The sequence below is a fragment of the Phascolarctos cinereus genome, unplaced genomic scaffold (genome assembly GCF_003287225.1).
Source record: "Phascolarctos cinereus isolate Bilbo 61053 unplaced genomic scaffold, phaCin_HiC Scaffold_4;HRSCAF=312, whole genome shotgun sequence".
Taxonomy (NCBI): domain Eukaryota; kingdom Metazoa; phylum Chordata; class Mammalia; order Diprotodontia; family Phascolarctidae; genus Phascolarctos; species Phascolarctos cinereus.
In genome coordinates, this window is record NW_027555847.1 from 95085991 (window position 1) to 95112766 (window position 26776).

The 26776-nt window shown below is 40.7% G+C and overlaps 1 protein-coding gene across 1 annotated transcript in view; it reads left to right on the top strand.

Moving 5' to 3' along the window:
* The window catches only part of FGD3 (FYVE, RhoGEF and PH domain containing 3), a 198263-nt gene extending 177272 nt beyond the window's left edge, over window positions 1–20991 (top strand). Inside the window, 5 exon segments of the mRNA XM_020999038.2 lie at window positions 3724–3843; window positions 10354–10494; window positions 18247–18384; window positions 19407–19458; window positions 19461–20991. Coding sequence (XP_020854697.2) covers window positions 3724–3843; window positions 10354–10494; window positions 18247–18384; window positions 19407–19458; window positions 19461–19639 — 630 coding nt within the window. The 3' untranslated portion in view covers window positions 19640–20991.
* The last annotated feature ends 5785 nt before the right edge of the window (window positions 20992–26776 follow it).

Below are 26776 nucleotides of genomic sequence, written 5' to 3' on the forward strand. Positions count from 1 at the left end.
GTTGAAAGATGAAATTCAAAGAACAGTCTTTAGTGGAACAGTGTCAACTTGGAAGGAAGACTAATGAGCCACTCCCTCAGCCTTGAAAAAAACCTATGCAAGTTCTTGAGCATGAGTATTCTCTCTTTTCAAAAGAGGATTATTGCATTTTTAAAGGGTGTGTGAATGGAAGAAAGTCTATAGCCTTAGTTTAGAATCCCCCGAAAGCCTGGCTCTTAGCTCAGATTGGACAGGGAAGAAAAAGAGGAAGCTTGCATGTTATCCCTTGTGCTGAGGTGTTTGCCAGGCCCCCATGGAGATGATGGGTAAAGGTGGCAGACCAGAGTGAGTGGGTGCTATGAGCCTACCTCCTTCCATACCTATGTATTTTTTTTCCTTTCACACACATCTTATTCTAGAGGCATGCCCCATAACAAAAATGCTGAGAAACAGGAGTGTACTATTTCTGCCTGAAGTGGTGTAACTATGCCACTTGGTGGTGGTAGTGGTTCTAACTTGAATTTCCTAGTTCACTAAATTAACAATGAGTGTAAATTGGAACTTCTTCTGTTAATATTTTCCAAAGAGAAATACCCAGCAAGGAAGCAAAACATTAGTAGTCAACAAGTGTGTGTATATGTGTGTGTGTGTGTGTATGTATGTATATGTTCATGTTTATATTTATGTGTACATACACATATATATGTATATATATATATTTTGTTGACTGATTTTTAAAAATATTCCCTGCAGTGTATTTAACTTTCTCCTTAGAAAATGTTAAGAAAAAACATACTAAAGGGAGCTTCTATACATTCACTATTAATCAAGAAAACTAGTAATACGTACATATGAAGTGAGAGCAGCTAGGTGGCTCAGTGGATAGAGTGCCAGACCTGGAGTCTGGAGGACTCATCTTCCTGAGTTCACACCTGGCCTCAGACACTAACTAGTTGTGTAACCCTGGGCAAGTCACTGTTTTTGCCTCAATTTCCTCCTCTGTAAAATGAGCTGGAAAAGGAAATGAAAAACTACTCCAGTATCTTTGCCAAGAAAACCCCAAATGGGGTCATAAAGAGTCAGGCATGACTGAAAATGACTGAACAACAATATATGAAGTCGCTAGGTGGTATGGTGAATAGAGCACAGGGCCTGGAGTTAGGTAGACCTGATTTCAAATCCAGCCTCAAACATTTACTAGCTGTATCACCTAGACAACTCACTTAATCTTTATTTGTCTCAGTTTTCTCATCTATGGAATAATAGTACCTACCTTTCAGGGTTGTTGTAAGGATAAAATGAAGTAATGTTTGTAAAAAAATACTTAACACAGTGCCTGGAGTATTTTTTAATATGATATCTAGGTTCTTTTTATGGTCATAATGTTCAGATGGTCTAACGATCCTTAATTGTTTTCCCCCTAAATCTGTTTTCTAGGTCAGTTTTTTTGCTATGAGATACCTTACATTTTCTTATATTTTTTTTCAGTCTTTTGATTTTGTTTTAGTATTTCTTGTTGCCTCATGGAGTCATTTGCTCCTGTTTGATCCATTCTAATATCCAATTTGAATGCTCTCATTCCATTTATAAAAAAAACATTTTGAAACTTTTTAAACTCTTGGCTTTATCTCTTTCAGACATTCTGTTTGAATTTGTGTCCAAGCTGGGAGGCATTCTTTGTAGATGTTTTGGAGTCATTTTCTTTTGTGTTTGTGTCCTGAGCATCCTTGCCACCATAATAGCTCATTATGGTGAGGTTCTTTTTTTTTTGTTTGTCCATTATTCCAGCCTACTTCTTGACTTCAGACTTGATGTTAGGGCTGGGCTCTGCCACACTTCTGTAGTGAAAGCTGTGCTTGTCCTGTTGCTGCTTTCTTAGATTATTGAATTTTTTGATATTCTAGAATCTTGGGGACAAGCTAGGGACCTGCAAGCTTTCAGTGCTCTCAGACTGATCTAATCCAGGCCAAAATATGTTTGCTCCCTCCTCACCCCTCTTCTCCACCCCAGTCTAAGCTCTGTTAGTTCCTGATCTAGGTTCGAGTCTATACAAGAGTAGACTCTGCTGTACCCTGCCCCTAGCAGTCAGTTGCAGTAATGTAAAGTTCATGAGGGCAAGAGCTGCCATTTTTTTTTGTTTTTGTATCCCCAGCCCCTAATATAGAGCACAGTAGATGCTTAATAAATGTTTGTTGAGTTGAATTAGTTCTATCTCCTGATAGAATGTAAGCCCTTTAAGGGAAGGAACTCTCTTTTGTATTTGTCATTGTATCACTAGTGCCTAGCACAATACCTTACACATAGTAGGTACTTAATAAATATTTGTTGAATTCACTTTATATTTTAAATTTAAGTTTTTTTGTTTTGGTTTGAACCCATCTTTCCAATTTGATTTAGCAAATACTTATTAAGCACCTGCTATATACTTAGCACTGGGTACTGTGATAAAATAAGATGATAAATAAAGGTGAAATAAGACATTGCTCCTGGCCTCAGGGAACTTACACTCTAGTAGAGGAACCATATATCAAATAAGAATGTCAAGTACAGAGGAAACTGACAAAGTACTTACTCCTAGAGAAAGGAGAAATCACTTTTAGCTGAGGGAATCCTAGAAGATTACTAGGTGGTTCCTGAACTGGGCCTTGAAACATGGGAAGAATTTCAACAAGGGGAGATGAAGGATAAGCAGGAGAGAGGAATTCATTTCCTGGCACCAGGGCTTTTGTTTTGATAGCAGAGTTTTAGTAAGTTTAAGAACTCATTGGATGATTAAAGTGTCATTAATTATGTGTTCAAGACATTGGAAATTTTTCATTTATTATGATGTTTCAAGGCTCTTGTTTACATTTGCCTTTTAAACAGAGGTGAAAGTTCTATATATGTTTGTGTATGAGATTCTGTGTGTATGTCTCTGTGTCTGTGCCTGTCTCTGGGACTGTGTATCTGCCTGTATATGTCTCTGTATCTGCTTATGCTTCTGTGTATTTCTATGAAAGAGAGTGAAATTGACCTTATGATTTCTCTTTGCTGGGAAGTTGTTACCTCTTCTGTTTGTGTATGTGTATATATGTGTATACATATATATGTATATATGTACATACACACATAGCATGCATATATATGAGAACATTCTGCCATCTTTGGATTGCAAATGCCAGTGATCTCTTAACTAGCAGGAATAGGACTGAAAGAGTCTAGAAGAAATCAGAGCCCCACCTTCCCCTTACATATGTATACAGGTAGTACACAATTATAATAAAGATATAATAAAGAATCAGGGAAACTTTAAAGGGGGAAAATGTCACAAATGGGGGTAAGAGGGAGAATGGAAACTCTGCACCCTTGCCTTGGTTTGTGGGTTGTACATGGTTGAGTGTACATAAGTATCTAAGCCTCCGGACATTTTTTTATACCCATTGGTCAAACTGTTTTTCCTCTCCCACCTTTTGATGTTGCTTCCCTGAGTCAATGCCTGTCACTTTGTATGTGTTTGTGTGTGTGTGTGCGCGCGCGCACATGCACGCATGTGCATGAGTACACCCTTGCAGTGCCTAATAAACTGATAGAACAAAATTTCAAAAGTACTTCCTCACCCCAGGGTCTCTGTATCAGGTCCCTGTTTTTCGCATGTGGTCAGTCTTGGGGATCTGAAGCAACTAAAAGAAAAATTGAATTCTATAACAGGATGCATTGGATAGTGCTTAACTCACAGACCCATTGAATTGTTTGTCTCTTTTTCAGCTTGACTCCAGAAAATCTTCTAAAAATAGAAGAGAAAAAGAGAAGCAAACTTGCAAAAGCTGCAATGAAACCTTTAATTCAATTACGAAAAGACGGCACCACTGCAAACAGTGTGGGGCTGTAAGTACTTTGATCTAGAAGTTATGTCTGGTGATCTCCCTCCACCTTTGTCCATGGCTGTTTCTATAGCTTCACTTGTAACTAGAACAGTCTTTAAATCTATGTCTGCAGCTGCCATCTATATAGCTCTATCTCTTTGTATCTCATTATAGAGAAAGTTAGGGTATGTACTACCTCATCTTGGAAAGTTGCTCTGGTTGAAAAATAATAAATATAATAATAATAGCTAGCATTTATATAATGCTTTTAGATTTTCAAAGTGCTTTACAAATATTAACTTACATTATCCTCACAAAAACCCTGTGAGGTAGGTGCTGTTATCATTACCATTTTACAGTTGAGGAAACAGAGGCAGACAGTGGTTACGTGATTTGCCCAGGGTCACACAGTTAGGAAGTGTCTGAGGCCCTATTTGAATTTTATATACGCTATCTATCTTATTGAGGTTCACGACAATCCTACTAGATGGCTCCTAGAGGCATTATTATCCCCATGTACAGATGGTGTCTGAGGCTCACAGAAACTTGCCCAAACTCATATGGCTGGTATGTGTTCGGAGCAGTATTTGGATTCAGCTCCAAGGCCAACAGTCTGTTTATCTGCTGTACTATGCTGCCACTTGTATATAAAGTGCTTTGTAAAATTTAAAGTGGTTTCCATATATATATATATATATATATATACACACATACATATATATATATATATATATATATATACACACACACATACATATATATACACACACTATATATATACATATATAGTATGTATGTATGTATATATAATATATATGTGTGTATATATAATTATACTATGTATACATTGAAAAGCAAGTTGACAGTGAAGAAAGCTCATCATTAAATTAGGAAGATCTAGGTTCAAATTTTATCTCTAGCACATACTAATTTTGTGACCCTGAGCAAGTCACTGAATGTCTCAGTGCCCCATGAAACTTCCGAAAGACCCATGTGGGCTGACAAAGACATGACTGTAAGGTTTTCATTTCCTTTTAAGCTTTCACCCTTTCTTTGTCAGAACTCTAGGTATAAAGGTACAGGATTGAGGGAAAGGTTCATAAGTAGGAATCAGATCCAAGACTTATTTCTGTGAATAATATTTGCCTTCATTATTTTCCCCCTGGTTCAGCTTTCTTGCTTTACAAAAAAAGTGTTCATTAGAATGAGAAAGAACTAATGCTGAAATTTTGGAAGGGCAGAAATTGAGATTTAGGGAAGGTGGACAGCTGTGTTGAATATGAGATGAAGCAGAGTTTGGTAGGCTAGGTAAGTGTGTCCTTACTCTCTTAGTCTCCATTCAAGATAGCTCAGCCTTAGGGCTGGAGTTCCAATCAAGACAACTTGGCTGAGAGGTAGACCAAGCATAGCACAGAAAAGGCTAAGGTGGAGGTTGGGTTGTGAATCCATGTCCAATGTGGACCAGCTTTATGACTGGCATTTATGGCCTCTCCGCCTGTCTCTTTACTTCTGAAATGGTGCTAATGGTACTGGGAGTACTTACCTCATGGGATTTGTTAGGATAGCATGAGTTACAATACGTAAAGGACTTAACATATATTTACATACGCGCCTTAGAGTGCTATGCAAATGTCAGTTGTTATTATTTCTTAGAGGCCCAAGGGAGAGAGACAGGGGAAACGAATGTTTCGGGACCTAGAAGGGAAATTGTCCTGGGAGATAAAGTAGATTGAATCTGCAGCAAAGGAATCTTCAGGAAAGCTCTCTGATGGGCACAAGCACTTCTTCCATTTCAGCTAAATGCCCAAGTACATAAAGGCTAAACTGGGCACAGGTCCAGATTTTTGCTTTTCCTAATGCACATGCTATCCTCCAGATATAGATTAGCTTTTATTACTTTGCAGTGGACATTTTTGAATCTTTATTTATGAGTTTCAAGTCATCAAAATCTTTTTTCTCCCAAGGGCAGACTGTCACATCATTGTTTAATGTTAAAACAAAAAATTGTCCCCATGGAATAGATGTTGAGAAAACATGTTTGGAATTAAGTTATTAACAATTTAGAATTCAACAAAGGTTATTCCATTTTGAAGATTGGCAAACAAATCAAATCAGTAAATTAGCCCCAAGCACAGATGAGGCTCTACAAATGGGTTCCCTTAGGCCCCTTTTTAGAATAAAACCACATTTCCTGCTTTCATTTCATTGCTACCACCAGAGAACAAGAAATCTTTCCTAGGCAGACTCTGATGGTCTCTCGTCCTGGGCCTGAAATGCATGACCTTAGTTTTAGGAGCAAAATCCTAGTATTGATGAGTCTGACTGCTGTTTATTTGGAGCTGCCCAGGATTAGCTGTGGTGAAGCTACTACACAGAAGTTTTTCAAAAAATTTACTCTCTTCTAGAAATTTATTTCTAATCCTTAGTGTGTGGTAGCTGTTAAACAATGTCTTGAAACATATTTTGAGTCTCAGTCTCTGACTTCAAAGGGTCTAAGTCTAAGGGGAGAAGATTGTTTTCTTCTTCACATAGATGGAAAAATTTTCCCTTCTGTTCATAGAATGCTGCTTTTGGAAGTCCACAAGTGTAGATCTCAAATAATAATAATTAGCATGTGTAGAACACTTTAAAGTTTACAAGGGACTTTATATACACTATCTTATTGAAGTTCACTACAATCCTATGAGATAGGTACTAGAGATATTATTATCTCCATTGTACAGATGAGGAATCTAAGGCTCAGAAAAACTTGCTCAAACTCAGAAAGCTGATGTATGTTTGAAGCAGGATTTGGATTCAGCTTCAAGTCTAGCAGTCTATCTATCCACTGTACTCTGCTGCCATGCTACAAGCTGTCATCTACTACCTATCTTTTTTCTTTCTCTTTCTGCTTCTGTGGTTCTTTTGTATAGTAAAAAACTAAGAAAGCAAAAGGGATAGATAGTGGCTTTATTTATACCTAGGGATAGGAACTGGACCTGTGATTTTGTTAGTGCAGGTAGACACCTCCTCTGCAACTAACAGTCTGAGATCGAAGGTTCTTAAGTTTGGAGTTCATAGATAGATTCCAGGAGGTCTGTGAACTCGAATGGGGAAAAAATAACATCCTTCAATTTCACTAACCTCTGACTGAAATTTAGCATGTCCCTTAGTTATGAGTTCAAGCCACAAATATTATTCTAAGAAGGGGTCCAAAGTTTTCTCCAGACGGCCAAAAGAATCCATGACACAAAAAGGTTAAGAACCTCTGTCTTGGAGAGATGCCTAAAGCAGTGAGAGGTTAAATGTGATTACATAGCCACTCTGTATCAGAAGCAGAATTTGAACCCAGGTCTTTCTGATTCTGAGGCCAGACCTTTATCCTCTATGCCAGTAGGGGAAAACTGAAAACAATTTACTTGTCCAGGATTGGATACAAGTGAAACAAGTTGAATTGTATCATGGTAATGGATTCTATTTTTAACAGTTTTTTTTAAAAAGGATAAATATAAAGAATCAAATCAATGTAGAAAGACATATGAAGTAATACAAAGCAAAAAAAGCAGAACTAGAATAACATTAACAATGACCATGGGGATAGAAGGAAAAAACAATCAGAAATGGACACAAAATGGATGTTATTATTTTTCAGGGTTTTTTATTTTGTCAAAATGTAAATAACTGAGTTGATGGTTTATTTGAAATTTTATATACTTATTTAATTTTTATTTACTTATTAAATATATTATAAAAATTACTTCTTTAAAAAAAGAAAGAAAAAATGGCAAGGTAACTGCCAGCAGGGGCTTTCACAGCAAAGGGAACGTGAATGAAAACTCACGTACCATGATTCAGTGTGAATAGGTGGTAAGGTGGCTTACCCCCAAGAGAGCTTAACAAAAGCAAGGACTTTTGACACCGAAATGCTTTCAAGTGCCAAGGCAGATCTTTTTATAAGCACAATCTGGATAACATTACTCCCAATCAGTGTCATTTTGTAATAGTCATTGCTATAATATGATCACAGTGTCTGCTCCCCTACTGTAGTGATAATAGGCCAATCACCTAAGACTAATAAGCTCTGGGCCCTACTTGAGTTCGTTTGCCTGTACAGCCCCATCTCTATATGGGTTCTATTCCCTTACTCCTACCCAAGTTTGTTTTCTTCCTGAGACTACCAAGGCAGTGTCCACCTTTCCTACCCCCTGCTCATTTTACTGAGGTTGTACTAGCTTGTTCCATTCAACTTTGTTAACGTGGAACTAATTTCATCCAGGAGTGTTGTTTCACCTAACATGTTTTCAAAGAACCTGTTAATGACATTGGGCAAGACATACCTGTATACCTCCTGAGGAGGACTTTTAGGGCTTAAAAAAGAAAAAGTTCTCGAAGGGAGTGTTTTACTTATGCCTTGTGTGTGTGGGTAGAAATCACAGTGCAGCTAAGCAGTCTGATTCTGAGAGACAGAGACCGAGTCATTAAGACCTTGACTCATGTTGCTTATCTAGACCTGACCTATAATGCAGATATTTAGTTACAGTGTCTGTTCTAGGAAAACATATAGTGGTCTAGTAAGACAATTCAGTACCACTGCCCAAATGCCTACTGAGAGGAAGCATTTTGGGTAAGGTCTCAAATTATGGATGGATTTGTTGCCAATCCTAGCATACACCAACCCCTTCTGTCCTTTCAGAGACAGGGAAATGGTAAGTAGAGATCTTCTAAGGGTGGGCCCCATGTAAATGTGGAAGAAGTGACAGATGAGGACCCTGTTCTGTGGTGTATAAAAACTTGTTCGGGACAAGAACAGAATAGTTTCATATCTTGATCAAGGTAGTCTACTTAGGATCATAGAACTGCAAAGGACCTTAAAGATGATCCAGTCCAACTCCTTCATTTGGCACATGAGGAAAGTGGAGAAGGGCCTAGCCCAAAGCCATAAAGCACTGAGCAGCAAATTAAGGGTGAAAACCCACACATTCTGAATTCACATCCAATGGTGGGGCCAGCAAGTTAGAGAGGAAAGAATAGAGTGCTCTGTCACTAACCCTCAGGGCAATTCCCCTGCTATCCTCCTAACACCGAGAACATGCCAGGGGAGCGTACCCTACTTTCTTTAGGCTTTTCCTTTTTTCTTCTCTAGGCAGTCAGAACATTATCTCCAACCTCGCCATAGGGACTCAGATGACTCAGGGAAATGCCATGTCTTATTTGTTCTCAGTGGCACAATCGAGGCCAACACTGAGGAGAACCCAGCTTTTGCTTCTGTTTCTTCTTTTGTGCAAAGAAGTTCACTTCACATGAATCAATCATATCCCCAAATACTCTTGTCACCCAGAAAGCACTATATAAATGTAAATTATTATTATCACTCCCCACGTGTTCCAAGGTAGTCCTGTTTCTAGTTGGAGGCAAACCACAATTTGAGGGAAGTGTAGAAAATAGGGACCCTCTCTTATTAAAACCTGAAATGGTGCTGTTGTATATCCTATCACTCCAGGTGCACAAAATCTGCACCCATACTTTCCCATTATCCTCGGGAAGGTAAAGTATTTCAATACAAAGGATATTGTAATTGGAGTCAAAGTATCTGGGTTCAAACCACTTTCCTCCTTTGTAACTTTGGGAAGTCACATCCCTTTTTGGACCTTAGCTTCTTCATCTATAAAATGAGAGGATTAGACTAGATCAATAATATCACACTCAAATAGAAACAGATCCCTGCTAGATACATGTTGACTTAGAAAACCACAAAATAACATTACCCATATGGCATTGTGTTTTTATTTATTTTGTTAAACATTTCCCAGTTATGTTGATACTTCCAGACTAGATGACTTCTAAGGTTCCTTCCAACTTTAAATTGATATTTCCCCAGGGCTCCTTAGCTTATAATAATACCTTCCAATTTTGATTTGTGCATTGGCTGAAAGCATGACTTTCTTCCCCTTTTCTTCCCGCCCCTCTCCCAATTCTAAGAATAACCAATGATTAACTCTTCAAGAAGGTCAGTGGGACTCCAGTGAAAATCATGTCCCAAAAGGTCATTCTGTCTTCTTGCCCTAGCCAAGGAGCTGCAAGAGTTGACACCTTTTCTCCATTATCCCGGAGCTTTTAAAGGAAGTGTTGGGTTTAGGGAAAGCATATAACCTGGTTAGGGAAGGTGCAGGAGACAAGAGACACAAAGGTCTTCCCTCTACTTCCCTTTTGAGCATTTGATTATTACCAGTGTTATTTGCTAAGGCAGGGAAGTAGTCAACAGATAGATTTTTAGAATATTGTCCATTGAATCAAACTGGTTTCACACTTTAACTGTAAGTGTAGGCCTTCAAAAAGATATCTTTATCTCTCTGATACACTGACTGCAGTTGTTATTGGATGATGAATATGTACTGACATAGGAAAAACCTTTATTGCCCTAGGAGAGCAATATTTCTCCTTCCCATATTTTTCAAATTTTCTTCCTTCTCATCCCTTTATATTCAGCATTTCTAATGAAACTATTTCCCTTTCAGTGATGGGTAAAGAATAATATGTCATCACTTTGCTGCAGGTGATTTGTGGGAAGTGCTCAGAATTCAAGGCAGACAATAGTCGTCAGAGTCGTGTTTGCAAAGAATGTTTCCTTATGCAGACTACATTGCCAACTAGTCCTGTCTCTGAGGCTGGTGGTGAACAAAGGAAGAAGCTGGAGGTGAGTGTCATGAGCTCTGAATAGTTTCTGTCATAGCTTGTGGTTGGTTTGGCAATATCTAATCTTCCACTTGAACTTTAGTGGTACTAGGTGCATTTCACTGTCCTAGGTTCTCTTCCTTTCTCTCTCAATAGTCTTTCCTTCAGTGATCTCATCAGCTAGTATGGGTTTAATTATTATCGCTATGCAGGTGATTACCAAACCTACTCTGTTTCCTGAATTCCATATAACATTATCAACTACCTGCTGGACATCTCCAAGTGGATATCCTATAGGCATTTCAAACTAAATGTGTCACAAATGGAACTCATTATATTTCCCAAAAAACCTATACTTTCTGCTTCTGTTGAGGACACTACTATCCTTTTAGTCATTCCAATTCATAACCTTGACTCTTTCCTCTCCTTCAATCTCCTGGGCCAGTCAGCTACTAAGCCTTAACCATGCTTCTTTCATAGCATCTGTCACATCCATCCTCTTCTCTCAACTCATATAGCCTCTAATTTAGTTCAGGCCCTCATCACTTCTAACCTGAATTGTTGCAGTAATTTTCAAATTGGTTTCCCTGCTTCCAGTCTCTCCCCTCTTCAATCCACCCTCCATATAGCTGATCATAATACTTATTCCTAAAGCGCAAATCTAATCACATCACTCTCTTACTCAAAAATCTTCAATGTCTGCCTTCTGCCTCTGGAATAAAAATGCCTCAGCCTGACATTTAAAGACTTCCATGATCTGGCTCGCACCTATCTTTTTAGTCTTATTTCATGTCACTCTCCTTCACATACTCTCTCTTCCAGTCAAAGTGGCCTATTAGCCGATGCCTGGACATAACAGTCCATTTCCACCTCCATGCTTTGGCACAAGTGGTCCTTCTCATCGGAATATACTCACTCCTCGCTTGCCCCTTGTAGATTTCCTGGCTTCCACTTCCCTTCTTCAGTTGTTAGTGCAGGCTTCCTCTTGAAATGACTTTTGTTACTTTGTGTTTACTTTTCTGAATCTATGCCATATATCTCCAGTAGAGTTTAAGCTCCTTGTATCCTTAGTCCCCACCATGCTTTCTTTACATATGGTAAGCAGGTAATAGATACTTATTGAATTAAATTATTTTAGGAAATTCCAGACCTGGAGACTTTGTCCTGTAAGTTCAGCTGTTAAATCTTCTTGGAATTTGATGCTGGGTCTGTTATGGTAGCAGTTTTCTAGTCACCAGACTCTAGGAGTTGCTGTTTCATTTTCCTTGCTTCTTTCTGTCTTTTCTATTACCTGCAGCATGAAGAAGATCACTGGATTCAGAGTCAGAGAACCTGGTTTTGAATCCTTATTCTACCACATACCATCTTTGTGTGATTGGGTCAACCTCTCTGGGCTTCAGTTTCTTCCTCTGTACATTGAGGAGATTGGATTAGATGACCTCTCAGGTCCCTTCCACATCTAAATCCTATGATTTAATTCCATCCAGTAAATGGAGGCAAGCATCAGCAGCTACTGGACATGTAGTTTTGATTCTATAGTATTTTCATTAGGCACTTGAATTCTAGCTGGTTTCTGGGTGATCTTTTAGTATTTCCTGTGCTGGCCAAACAGAGCCTCACTAATGCTATCAACCCTAACTAAATAGATAGATGTCTATAATCTGGGCCCAAACAGCTAAAAGAATGGGTTTCGGCTTTACTAAAATAAATTATTGAAAAGCCAAAGCTATGCTTCCCAGACTGTGGAGAAGAAAAGTAATTATTCAAGATAATTAGACATCTGAATTTTTAAGGTGATATTCCAAAAATATATAGAAACCACACTGCAAAATATGTTTCGCAAGCCTTTAAGAAGCCTATATAAATATGAGTTATTTCAAAGAGTTGGTAGAGTGTGGTGGAAAATCCTGGATTTATAGTCAGAAGACATGGCTTTCAGGCCTTCTACTGGTACTTCCTCTGTGACCTTGGGCATATTATATAACCTTTCTTAGCCTCGGTCTCCTTGAAGTTAAAATGGAGACTATAATATTTGTGCTACTTCAATTCTCAAAGTTTTTGTCAGGCAAGAGTTTTTTGTAGATCCTAAAATGCTAGAAAAGTATAATATTACTGTTACTCTGTAAGCTTCAGATTAATGGGTTTAATGTAACATCTAGGAACTACATCATAGAGGATAGATTTCTTGTGGAAGGTTTTCCAGAGTCATTTACTTTATTTGAAAACATAATACCACCCCCAAAAAATGTCATCCAGCAAAACTAGTTGATTCCATATCAAATCAGTTCCACAGTAAATTATCTTAGATTGCTAAAGGATAAATTGAAAACATTTCTTACACATTACATGGTGTTTTCGACCATCAAAACAAAATCCTTATCTAGGTCCGCTTATCAAGCTCCAGGTACAAGAAATGATATTCCATATTGCTGAGACCTTGTTTCTAGGTTAATAAAAACATTTTTCTTTAGTATTTTGTTACTATTTCTCTTAAATTGTCTTTACTTTCTACCCATTTCATCGGGTTGTTGTGAGGAGAGTGTTCTGTAAAGCACCATGGAATAGTGTAAAGCACTCTGGAATGAGAACCCAGCTTCAACAACATCATCATCATCAGATGGAATTGAATTTAGAGAGATTTTCTTGGAAAGACCTATGTGCTTCTGGTTTAGTCCTCAAATTATCTCTGACAGAGAAGCTGACGTAAGTCATCACATCCTAGCCACATTCGTTATCAGATTTGCAGGGGAAGTTATTTCTTTGGAATTACTTCATTGTGATTCAAAAAACTTATCTTCTCAAACCTCTTTTCATACATTTCTATTTTGAAAATGGTTTCTTGGGGGCAGCTAGGTGGCAAAGTGGATAGAGCACCAACCCTGGAGTCAGAAGGACCTGAGTGTTCAAATTTGACCTCAGACACATAACACTCACTAGCTGTGTGACTCTGGGCAAGTCACTTAACCCCATTGCCTAGCCAAAAAAAAATAAAAAGTTTCCTGGTACATCCATTGCTTTTTCTTGAAGCTGACTTTGTCATTCATTGCATTCAATTAAGTCAGCCATAGGTGCTAGGGATACAAAGATGAGAAACAATAGTATGTTAGAGGGTGTAGATACATTTTAGGAATGACAGCAAGGAGAGGAGGGCCTCCAGAATTGTTGAAAGGCCTTAGATTATGCCATATGTAGATCATTTGAAGGAACTGGGATGCTTCTCATGGATAAAAAGAATTGGGGAAAACATAGCTGTCTTCAAGTGCCTGAAGGGCTGTCTTGAGACTTCAACTTGTTCAATTTGGCCCCAGAGGGCAGAAGTAGGAGCCACGAGTAGAAGTAACAGAGGAGCAGATTTTGGTCTGATGTCAGGAGAAACTTGCTAATATTTAGAACCTTTAGAAAGAGGAATGGGCTGCCTTGGGAGGTAGTGAGGTCCCCTTTAGTGGAGCCAGCAAAGGCTGGCTGCCTACTTACCAAGGGTGCTATCGCAAGGCTCCCTATACAGCTAAAAGTGGAACTCCAAGGTCTCTTCTGACTCTTAGATTCTGTGATTCTGGGACATATATACCAAGACCCCTGCCCGCTCACCCCCCCCACCCGAGGGCTATGCTAGAGACCACATTTACCTGAGCTCCAGGCACCCTGGGACCACCACCTTTCTTACCAACATTCAGTGAGTGATACCTCACTGAACTCTAAGGATAAATGAATGTTTAGGTTTATCAGTATAGACTTGGAGCCAAATCCCAAATCAGTGGGAGATGAATGAGTTTTCCTTAGAAGTAGGGTTTCAGTTAACATGTTGTATTTTTGTCTAGAAAGGAGGGGGAAAGGGTGAATGGACAGCAAGTAACATCATCCAGGGCCTGCTGTGACTTAAGCACATTTTTCTCATTAATTTTCCATCTTTTCTGACCTAATTTTTACCAAGTGAGAAACTTACTGTGTCATCCTGGTTGCCAATCCCCATGCTTGGGGATTTTAAACTTCCTACCTGCTGAGAACAGTAGTGGGAAAACTATTTTTTGGTACCTGGGAACACATTTCCTTAGCACTTAATAATGAAGATCCCTCTTGAACAAATGCCAACTGCTTCAGTATTCACGGCTCAGTACTACCCCTCCTCCCACCTCCCAGCCTTACCTCCATAATTCATGTTGGGAACAGATTTAAAATAAATGTTTAATGGCTTTCAGTCATCTGAATAGAAAAAAAAAATTCTCTGAGGAGATGACAAAGCAGCCCAAGTTCCCTTGTAGGAGCACAGGCTTAGATTCTGTATTCTTCCAGAGATGGAAGGTAAACTGAATACTTGGCTTTTTTTTTTTAAAGAGCCCTTTGAAAGAGATTTCAAATGAAGGCTACCTTATTGGAAGGTCTAGAGTCAGGACATCATCAGAAACCTCAACAAATCACATCCGCCACCCATAAAGAAACTCCTAATAGATCCAGCTGGGATGACTCATTTGCCAAGAGCAGTTGAACTTGGTAAAAGAAGTGACGATCTCTCATTTTAAATTCACGGTACAGACACATTGTGTGTGAGAGAGGAGGATTTCCAATTAGCACTGTTTTCTAGCAGTTCAAAAACATAAGAACAACAGATGTGCTCATTATGAATCATTCTTATCTATTTATCTGTTTCAGAATAGATTCCCCCAAAGGACTTTTTTTGTAGGCAAACCTTTGTTACCCTGGTTTGAATTTGTTGAAGGGTGGGGTTGATGGGGGTCCTCATCTGGATCTAGGAGTTTATCTTTATAGGGAATTCCCTGCACAGAGCTTTCTCCACCAGGACAAACCAGTTACTCTTCTGTAACTTAGCAACTTCTGCAGTTGCTGGAAGCACTGAAAGCTCGGGTGACCAATCCATGGTCACACAACTTGTGTGTGCCAGGCCTCCATAGCACCAAGGCCAGCTCTCTGTTCATCAGGCCAGGCTGCCTCTGAATTATCTTATACAGAATGGAGCTGTGATTTCAGGTGAGGACTCTCCATCCCTGCTGATCTCAACACTTAAAACTCTACCTGAAAAGTGATTTGTCCAGGGGCACATGGCTGGTAGATGTCAGACGTGGGATTTGAACCTAAGTCTTCCTCATGTCAAGGCCAACTCGCTACCTATTGTGCCACATTGCCTCGGGAAATAAGAAAATTGTATTTCTCTTTTAAAAGAGTCGGACTTTCTGGTAATCCGAGGAGAATTATTGGCATTTTTTTTTACTGACTTAGCATGGTTTGCTTATGTTGTCACTTATGTTGAAAACTCTGTGAGGGCAGGAAAAGAATCCCAAAGTTTGAAGAGACCTAAGAGGTCAAGTCTAACTTCCTGTACCATGTAGGAATCTCTCCCTACCTTTGGGTGGAGCACATTGCACTGTTGGTCAGGTCTGATCATTGTTGCGTTCTTCTTTAGATATCTGCCTCTGCTGGCCCAACCAGAGTAAGTCTTTATTCCTTTTTCACATGACATCTACCAATCTGTCTTCCCTCCCTCTCCAATTCTTAGTATCTGTACTATAAGACCATAGGATTTTTGACCTAAAGCTGAAGGGAACTTGATTTGCCACCTGGGCCAACCTTCTCATTGGACACATGAGGGAAGAGAGGCCAAGGGAAAATAAAAGGTTATGCTCAAGGTCAGGTAGGGAACACCACAGATGGGATCTGAACCCACCTCCTGCAACCCTATCCTGAAGCACTGTCTTCAGTTCCGCAAGCCACGTTTTAGAAGGAACATTAGCAGACTACATTATATCCTAGGGAAGCCAGACTGAAAGATGACAGAGGCAAGGATGCCACATGAAGAGAAGACTTGAAGGACATATAGCACCAAATCCTTGAAAAGTTGTCGTGTCCTGCTTGTTCTTCTTGGCCCCATGTAATTTGGATGGAGGGCTCATAAAGCTGGTCTAAAAGTACACATATTTCAGGCAGCTACCACAGATGGATAAGGAGCCAGGCCTAAAATTGAACAGAAGAAAAAGAGCAGGCAGGATTGACTGCCTTTGGGAAATTGTGCAATGCTTTTAATGACCCCAGACTTCTCCTTGAAACATAACCCCATATTTAAACACTTTTTTTTTTCTGATGATGATATATGGCTACAAATCATGGAATGCCATGGTATCCTCAGATTCAAAATTACAGTCAACCAAAGGACAGTGAGAAGAGGCATGATGGATATGAATTGACTATGGCACATGGCCCAGGGGTAAGCTGACCCAAAGAGCAACTAAAGTTTATCATCAAAGAGATATATGCCCAGAAAAGGAAGTAGGGTCTTAGTTAGAGCTGCTGTGCCCAGTCTCACTGTGTGACCTATGGCCAGCCCCTTCTCTTCTCAGACTCTCAGTTTTGGCTTAGATGATGTCTGAGATCCTTTCAGCTATAAATCTTCCTTAAGGACAGAGGTTGTCTCATTTTTTGTCTTTGTATCCCCTAGTGCTGGCATGGTGCCCTACATATTGTGTGCACTTAATACATGCTTTTCCATCACATTCCATTCCCACCTCCTATTGAAATCCTCGTCCTTCAAGGTTTAGTTCATTTACCACCTCCTCTGAGAGGCTTTCCCAGGTGCCTCCCTAGCTCAAGAAGAGTTCTCCCTTCTCAGATCTCTCTCGCTTTTCTGTTTGACCTGTCCTTTGCATTTATCATAGTCTATCTTATGTATTACAGTTATTTGCATATGTCTCTTCCCCCTGCTAGATCATAGATTCCTTGAGGTCAGTAGATGTGTTTTTTTCATTCCTGTATGGTCTCTTCCCTACCTCAGCATTTAACACAGTGCCTGGTACATAGGAGGCCCTTAATAAGTGTTTATTGACTGACCGTCCTTAACAGCCTTCCTTAAGACTTATGTTAACTGATACAATGTGAAATGAAGAGAACTGGAAAACGTTGTATACAGAAGCAGCAACATTGTATGATGATCAATTGTGGATGACTTAGCTATTCTTAGCAATATAGAGATCCCCGATAGATAGTTATGAAGGATTTTTGCTGAAAATACTATTCATCTCCAGAGAAAGAACTGATGGAGTCTGAATGCAGATTGAAGCACACTTTTTTCTTTACTTTCTTTATTTTTCTTTTTTTTTATCTGTGTTTTCTTTCCCAACATGACTAACTTGGAAATATGTTTTGCATAACTGTACGTGTATAACCTATATCGAATTGCTTGCCTTCTCAGTGAGGGAGGGAATATGAGGGAAGCAGAGAATTTCAAACTCAAAAATTTTAAAAAACAAATATTAAAAAATTGTTTTGAGTGTAATTGGGGGAAAATATTAAATCTTTTTGAAAAATGAAACGTGAGACCTTCCTTGCATATGATAGACACTGACTTAGAACATGTTTGTTGGATTAAAATCATGGGAATATTTTGAGTTGTTTCCCCCCAAAGTTTATAGTCACAGGCTATCTCACTATCAGTCGTACCCATAAGACTTATCACCCCTGGTAAAATTTAGCTGTCCCAATTTGAAAGTGTACCAGTACATAAAAAATATCAAGCCTAACAGATTCTCTAGACTCTCACTATTTTCAGAACATAAATAAACTTGGAAGGTCTCTTTTCTGTTAAATTTCAGTGCTCCTGTCCCTTGACCCACCCCCAGCTTCATGCATTTTCTGCAGTCAGTCCTCTGATGTATTTGGGCAGTGTCACTGCCTGCAGAACTGTCATTAGAGGCACCACAGAGAGACAGGTACCCATCTGGGAATGAGAGCACTTAGTGAGCCTATATTTATCTCTCCCCCACCACCCCAGAAGCAAAATATTACTGCACCTGAAAACAGCCTGTTCTGTAGCCACCTCCAGCTAATGGACAAAGGAAAGGTTTGCTGCAAGCTGTGGGCGACCATTCCAAAAGCAGAGCCCCTGGTGCTGTATCTACAAGGAAGCCAGGTAAGGATGGGGTGGGGGTTGCTTGGAGAAGTGGGTCCAAGGATTTGGCTTCCTTTCCCACTATAGAGATGTGTGATGACGTGAGCAGGGCCATGCTGAATTTAGCTCAAAGTCTCTGAGATTTCACATTTCCTCCCTGAATGCCTAGGGTTTGGGAGATTGCCAGTTGAATGTAAACTCACCATCTATCCACACAGCAATGTTTGAAGAAAAGGAAGCAGGGGAAGATGATTGAACTTGGAGTTGGAATAACTAAGTTCAAATTGTGTTCAAATTATAACTCTGTTCTTTATTGGCTGTGGTTATGATAGGAGGAGCCCCAGACTTAGAATCAGAAGACCTGGGTTCAAATGTAACTTATTGGCCATTTTACCTTGCACAAGTCACCTCCTCTCTCCAAAGCTGTTTTCTCACCTATAAAATGGGGATAATACCATGTACCCTGGCTACCTCATGGGCCTGCTATCAAGCTCAAGTGAAATAAAGTGTATAATAAAATGTTTTATAACCTAAAAATGCAGTGTAAATGTAAACTATTATCATGATGATTTCAGCACATATTTCATCACATTTAACACTTATTAAACACTTGCTGTATTCAGAACACTTTGCTGGGCTCCAAAGTTTAAATAATATATCACCATGTCCTCAGAGGCAGATTGCATATAAGGGTGATGGTACATCCTGAATGCCTCTAGCCTGAGAGAGTTCAAAGAAAAGAACAGATGATTGTGGCAGGGTTAGGCCTGAAAGGTTTCTTAAGGGAGGTGAATATTTGCCTGTGTCTTAAGGGAAATTTGTCATTGAACTAAAGGGATAGATGGTAGAGCATTCCAGCTTGAATGAAGGCTTAGAGTCAGAAGCAGGAGGGATATGTTAGGGGTGTGTGTATAGAGTTGTAATCTGAACATAATTCAAACACGCAATATTTGGAGTCAAAGGAGGGAGAAGGGGATACAAAAGAATAAGCAGAAATCAAGCATGTGAAACTTTTACTTACATTCATTCTCATTTATATCTAGGATGGGCGGACCCCCCGGACAATCCCCCTTCCTGGCTATGAAGTGACTTTGCCGGACCTGCTGAGAAACTAGAAGCAAAGTACACCCTGAAGCTCTCACAGTCCCACCAGACTCTGTATCTCAGCGTGGAGGATGAGGAACTCCAGCGGAGGTGGCTGGAAGTTCTCACTAGAGCTGCCCGAGGAGAAACAGACGATGCCAGTGCCAGTACTGGGAATCCCCAGGGGCCCTGAAAAGCCAGAGCCCACCCTGAGGACAGCCCCCACAGGCACATGGTCCTGGAACTTGGGCATGAATGGTTTGACGGTTCTGCAGAGGAATGCCTCCAGTGGATGCTTTGTCCCTGTAAAAAGCGACCACTTCAGAAGGGCAAAACAGCCAATGACCCTGGCTTCAGGGCCAGTGAGCATGCCCATGAGTGTGTATGTGCACATGGTGTGTGTGTTTTCACACACGTGCTCTTGAGAGTGCATGTGTGTGCCTCTGCTTGAGCACAGCAGGTCAGAGCTGGGCAAAAGACAAGGTAGTAACAGAAGAGATCTGGGCCTCTGATACCAGCCTGGTTTTGTTTTACATTTGTATCCATCTATTCCTCCCCAGCTGTTCCAGACTGTCTGGTGTTTCTAGATATTTATCCCCTCTCTCCCACCTGGTGCATAGACTCCCATTGCCTAGGACTGGAGACTCACGCCCTTAGGGAAGGATGAGTAAAGCAGGGTAGTGGTCCCCCACACATCCCATCCTCCTGAGCCTGGCAGATGCTGCCCTGTGTGGGTCTGTAGGGTGGGCATGCACTTGGCAGGCAGGGCTATGTGGTGTGTTGCTTTGTAAACAAATAGTTTTAGTTAATGATGGTGTTTGGTGATACTGACTTTGGAAAGAGGGTAAGAAGGAAATTGTTCATTTGTTGTATCCAGAGTTTGCCCTGGGTTGGCTCAAACCCTTGCTGACTCAGGCTGAGCCCCTAGCAGCATTCTCCCTGCTGTTTGGTGTGGGGTAGAATATGTTAGTCATTAACTAACCAATATGTAAGTGCTAAGCCATGCCAAGGCTTGAACCAGGCCACAGCCTCCTCTCTATCTTGGTCGGTCTGGCTTTCCTGATAAAGCAGTCTTTGTGAAGTATCCTTATCCATTAAGCTGTTTGTCCTTACTATTTGGGGATAACCCTTTGAAGGGAAAATGCTGTGGGTAATGACCTCAGATCATTGCTGCAGCCTTCCAGGCCTTTATTGTAGACCTGCTTCCCACCCACCACCTGCCTCAAGTCCCCTGGCAAACACTGTAGTTAAGGGGAGACCTTTGTAGTTCTACTTAGGGCATTGCTGATCTTCTGTACTCATAGGAAGGTGACTTGCTCAGTTGTTTGATTAATTTTCCAGTAGTCCAGGATTTATTTATGATTTGTAAATAATGTTTCATACCTACTGCCAGAAGTTTAAAATATTGAGGTTAATAACAGGATTTAGTGTGTAGAGTGACAAAATGTTTGTATGAATTTGTCATTTGCCCTTCTTGTTAACTGGCATTTGTTTTGTTCCCAAAGGGAAGTGCTTGTCTATTTAAATAAATGCCCTGCAGCCAGATGTGGAGACAGCTGCTGTTTTGTTCTGTAGCTCAGGGTGGGGGCTTTAGGTACCTAGGAGCTGAGACATGGGAGGGAGGGTGTTGTGGTGGGAGTGGTAAGGAAGAGCCATAGAAGAGGCCTTTTTAAGGTTTACTATCCTAACTTTACTATCACCACCCACCCACCCCGTTTCATTCTTCTCTTATCTTGCCTTTCAAAAGTTCTTAAAAAAAACAGTTTGGGAAAATGGTGCTTTACTCTCTGTCCCAGCCAGGAATGGCCTAAATGAATTAAGGCAGCTTCTCCTCTGTAGCCAAAAGCAACTTTAGGAGTAAAGGAAGGATGATGGGAGGTGTTGTGATAACAGAATTCATTTGGTTTTCTTTTCCCCCTCCTGGCTGGTTTTCCCATCAATGTCCCTCCCTCTCATAGGACCTTTCACACTTGAGTGGGCTCTTGGGCCACAGTGCCTCAGGGGTGCTTAGAAAAGAGCACTGTCTCTCTCTCCTCTCTGTTCCTAGAAGTAGCCAGTTACACTGTTCACGTTCCTCATCTGTGGAGCTTCTACTCTTGGGAGTGCTCAGCATTGGCCTGTTTCCCGTAATTGTGCCATGATGACTTACCTTCCATTTAGTGCTCTGTTCAGGGCCCTGCCCGCTCTCTGAATTGCAGTGTAACTCTTGTGTCATTCATGATATGAAGGGTCCAGATACATATTGGGGGATTTTTTTTTTACTCTTCTGGGTTGTAGTCCCAACCCAAAACACCTAACTGGTACCCCCAGTATTCAGTTCCTTATATGTAGGCATATACTATACAGTAGTATAGAGAGGAAAGCTTTATTAAATGGAGGGAAAATAAGATGAGGAGAATGAGGAGCCATTAGTTCTACAGATGTACATAAATCTCCCAAGTCGTGGTCCATAGTAAGAGACATCCTCTGGTGGAGGCCCTTCCCCATAAGTCTTGGCTTCTAACTTCCCAGAGGGAAAATAAGAGACCCAAGACACTTTGTGGGACTGAAGCTAGCTAGACACCAGTCTGTCTCTTTCTGTCTCTCCCCCTTTCCTTCCTTTCCTCCTCCTCTCCTTCCCCAGCTCTGTCTCCCCCTCTCTTCCTTCCTCCCCATTTCTTTCATCTCTTCTCTTTTTCTCTCTCTGTTCTTCATTCTTCCTACTTTCCCCTCCTTCCTTTCCTCACTCTTTTTTTCTCTCATTCACTTCTTTCAGCCTCACTCCTCAGGGTTCTGTAGCCCAACCAGAGAGTCCCTGGTTTCTCAACATAGCCAAAATCATTTTGTAGAGAGTCTTCCGATCATTTGGTATCATCACCCGAGGGCCAAGTGGGGATTAAAAACAAACAGGTTTCCTGGTTCCTTTTGAAGAAGTCATCATCTCCAGAAGGCCAAATGCTCTCCTATAAGAGGCAATCTAAGTGTGGATTCACTGTCTGATTAATTGACTTTGTTTTAGGAAAGATCAGCTCATATAAGGAATGAAGCAAAAAGTAAGGCAGACTTTTCCTTGGTTTCCAAGGAAGGTGCAGAATGTGAGGACACAACTAGGGGGCAAAGGCAGGAGAATCCCAGTGGGGTATCACAAGGATCCCCAAGGTGGAAGGGACTTCAGAATTAGTTTAATCTAACCCTCTCCTTGATCTCTGACAAGTGGTCATTCAGCCGCTGCTGGAAGACCCTCAGTGGCGTCTTTGTGAACAGCTCTCACTGTGAAATTCTTCTTTACATTTAGCCAAAATAATTTTCTCTGCAACTTTGGCTCATTTTTATTTCTAGTTCTACTCTCAGGGGCCAAGTAAAATAAATTGAACCCCCTTTTCCACTCAGTAGCTCTTCAGATACACAAAGACAGGTATTACATCTCTTCAGTCTTCTTTTTTTTTAAAGTTAGACATCTCCAGATCCTTGTTTTGCATGCATTCCAGTGCTTCTACCATCATGGTTACTCTCCTAGAGGGGCTTCAGTTTGACAATGTCTTTCTTCCAGCTGCCTTCCAATGAGGACCCTGATGCAGAGAGAGAGGCACCCAGGACTAAGACAGATGATGCGTCAGCTTTCTGCAGGGTTTGAGTCATAACTCTATAATGGTACTTGTTTCCCTACCTGTAAGACATGAATTAATACCCTCAGTTACCAAGCATAGTGGAAAAGATGCCAAGCTTGAAATCAGAAAGACCTGAGTTCAAATATGGTGTCAGATACCAGGTAGAGCCTTAGTTTCTTCATCTGTAAAAATGAAGATAATGAAACTTACCCTACTTAACCTCACAGCTTTGTTGTAAGGAAATGACCCCAAAGTCAGGTTTACAATCTGTGTGCCAACCAAGTTGGGGGGTGCTGCATGACCCTTGCTGCCTGCTGCTTTTAGAATGTGCTTCCAGGCTCTCTTGGAGACCAACTCGAGAACTGTGGGAGGGAAGAAGGGGGAGGCAGACTTGGGAACTTCCCCTTTGGTTAGTTTGGGGCCTCTCTTGGGTAAGCTGAGATCCCATCTTACTCCCATACAAAAGGTTCATTCACTCTTCTTGGTATATTGTAATCTACCTAACTTCTCTGATTTCTGCTCAGTATTTCTTTGGAAAAAATGGGTTTGTTTGCTATCTGACATTTGTGATGATCTTTTGTATAACTAGCATTTGGCGGGAAAGGGACTAAGCCATGGAGTATAAGCACAGAGGTACCTCTCCCATTAAAGGAGAACTCCCAGAGAAGCTAATGACTTTTGAACCTAAAATCACACCTGTAGTCCAGCAACATTCAGTGGGACAGACAGACAGTTCTGTCTAGTACCCTTTTTTCTCAGGAAAACTTAATAGCCAGTCTCATGTCTTCTCCTCACCTCTAGTCAAGAATCAGTCTCCTTCGGAGACAGGTGGGCAAGATTCCAGAGATATCTATCTATAGCTCCCCATGTTTAAACATCCCTAGTGGACATATACATCTTACATGAGCAGCACACACCCTACGCTGTAAAGTGATATATAAATGCGAGTTGTTATTAAGAACACGGGGGCACCTCTACTCCACTAATTGAATTTTTCTGAACTCATAGCTTTTGTCAGAGACCTGAGCTGGCCTGTGAACATTTGGTTCATACAAATACGTGCTGAGGGAAGCCCCTTCTGATTCCTAGATCTGGAGCAGAAGCAACAATACACCAACTTCTTAGTTGAGCATAGATCCCTTAGGAAATACCTGTGGCTGGCTGATGTAGTGGCCCAAAGATCGTTTCTGAAGGTTTTGTGTTCTGCCTTCAAATCCGGAACGGGATAGATCTTGGGTGTAGTTGGAATAGACAAGTCAGTGAATAGGTACTTAATGAATATTTTTTCAATTAAATTAAATTGAAATTTCAGCCCCTAGTTAGTCACCAAATTTTATTCTCTTCATCCTTCCCTTTCCCGCTTTCCCCAGCAGCATTATGTAATTGCTTCAAGGGGTGGGTGTTTCCTTTCTATCAGGTTTTTGTACCCCTAGAATCTACAATATGGGCGGCGCTTAGCATTTGCTGAGTTGCTGTTGAACCGTCCCATTTGTCTTCCACCAGTTCTTGAATGTCTTAAAGTATCACACCATTAAAAGATAAATGTCTGTGAAAGGGATGCCGCATTAAATCTTCACTGGGCATTAAAACTCAAGTGTGAATTAGTGCGTCATAAAGGTGGGTCACTTGCCTACAGTCACAAAGGCAAGTGGCAGGGCCAGAATTTGAATTCCACCTTCAACTATTGTTTTACATTTAACCCCAATACCTTGTGGTCGGTTACTCCTGGGTCTAAGATTCTATGATTATTGAACTGTAGAATCCTCAGTGTCACAAAATCTAGCCCTCTCATGATATACTGAGGAAAATAAGATGGGATGGGAGGGGACTAATGGAAGGTGCCGAGGGTGTGTGGGGGGGGAATGCAAATTGTCTAAGCTTATACAGTAAATTGGCTTGTACTGTAGGGCAGAAAAATATGGGGGGGAGGAACAGCTCTAGGAGAGAAGCCTAGGCAGCTTGTAGACAATGTGAGTGGTGAAATTAAGACTGTAAACCCTTGTGACCTTCAAATTTTACTGGGGTGTCTGTGTTGACAGTGGGTTTAAAACTGAAGGCCAGTCAGTCTTGGCTGGAAGGTCAACCCAAATCATGGCTGGAGACTGACCTGGAGATCTACCTGGAGGTTGCTAAGTCTGTGGAAGACCACTAGAGGGAGTCCTTGCAAGCCAACTCATGGACTGGTATGTAAAGACCCACCATCTGTGGTTTCCTTCCTCTAACGCAAGAACAGATGCCCGGCTCCAAAAAGAAATAAATGAATGAGCAGATATTCACTAATAGTTGAAGGATAAAAGTCCAGCAGACAGGTGCAGTTCTGGGGAGTCAGGAGTCCTAGGTTCTATTCTCAGCTCTCCTACCATGTGACTTTGGGCAAGTCCCTCAGATTTCTCTATAAAGGGATATCTTGGATCAGACGGTTTCCATGACCACATCTGACTCTAACATCTCATGTTCTAAAGAACTTCCCAAGTCCAAACAATCAAAATCCGAATTCTAAAATTCTGCTCTTGTTATGTTATAAGCCCCCTCCCACTTCTAGCATCCCTGTTTTAAAGGAGCTTCTGCTTGAACCATTTGTGTTCTATATTCTAAGATTTTTTTCTCCAGCTCTGACACCCTATGAATATGTGAGCCCTGGGAGGGAGGCCACTGTGAGTCAGAGGTCTGGATCTTGCCCGAGGTTACAGTGAGTAGCCATGGCAGGACTAGGGCTTACATTCCTAGCATCCCTATCTCCTGTTCCCACAATCAGGCTTTGGAGAAATAAAAAGTAAATCTTTGGGGGGCAGGTAAAGAAGGAAGGGTGAACATAATCAGGAGAAATAGTATTTCCAATGATTCTAGAAACAGGTAGTACAAGTGATGGAGTGCTAGGCCTGGAGTCAGAAAGATCTGAGTTCAAATCCAGCCTCAGATACTTCCTAGCTGTGTGACCCTGGATAAGTCTTTTCACCTCTGTCTGTCTCAGTTTCCTCAACTGTAAAATGGGGATAATAACAGCACTTACCTTACAGGATTATTGTGAGGATGAAATGAGATTCTATTTGTGAAGTGCATGGCACATAGACTGTAGTAGGCACTATATAAAATGCTTATTCCCTCCCCCTTTCACCTAGAGATTTTTCTACTCCACTATATGTGATAAGAATACAAACTCCTCAGCTTGGCATTTAAAGCCTTTTAATATGGTTTTAGTTTTCTTTCTAAATGCCTATACCTCACCTTCCTTAGAGCTTTTATGCAGGATGGCCGCCATGCTTGCAATGTACTCTTTTCTCATCTTCTGCTCTTAAAAACTCTGATTTTCTTTAAGTTGTAATAATAATAGCTAACATTTATATAGTGCTTATAACATACCAGACACTGTTAAATGCTTTACAATTTGAGCCTCACAACTACCTTGGGAGGTAGGTATTATCACCCCCATTTTACAGATGAGGAAACTGAGGCAAACAGGTTAAATGATTTGCCCAGGATCATACAGCTAATGAGTATCTGAGGCTAGATTTAGACTTGTCTTCCTGACTTTACGTCTGGTGCTTTATCTACTGGGCCACCTAGCTGCTTTCTCAAATAATCGTGCATATACTTATAGAAGTCCATAAGCACTGATTAAGTGTTTACTCTGTGCCAGGTGCTGTACACTGGGAATACAAAGAAAGGAAAAAAACAAACCATGGATCTTCCCCTTAAGGAGCTCACAGTCTAATGGAGACAACATGTGAACAAGTCATGTACGT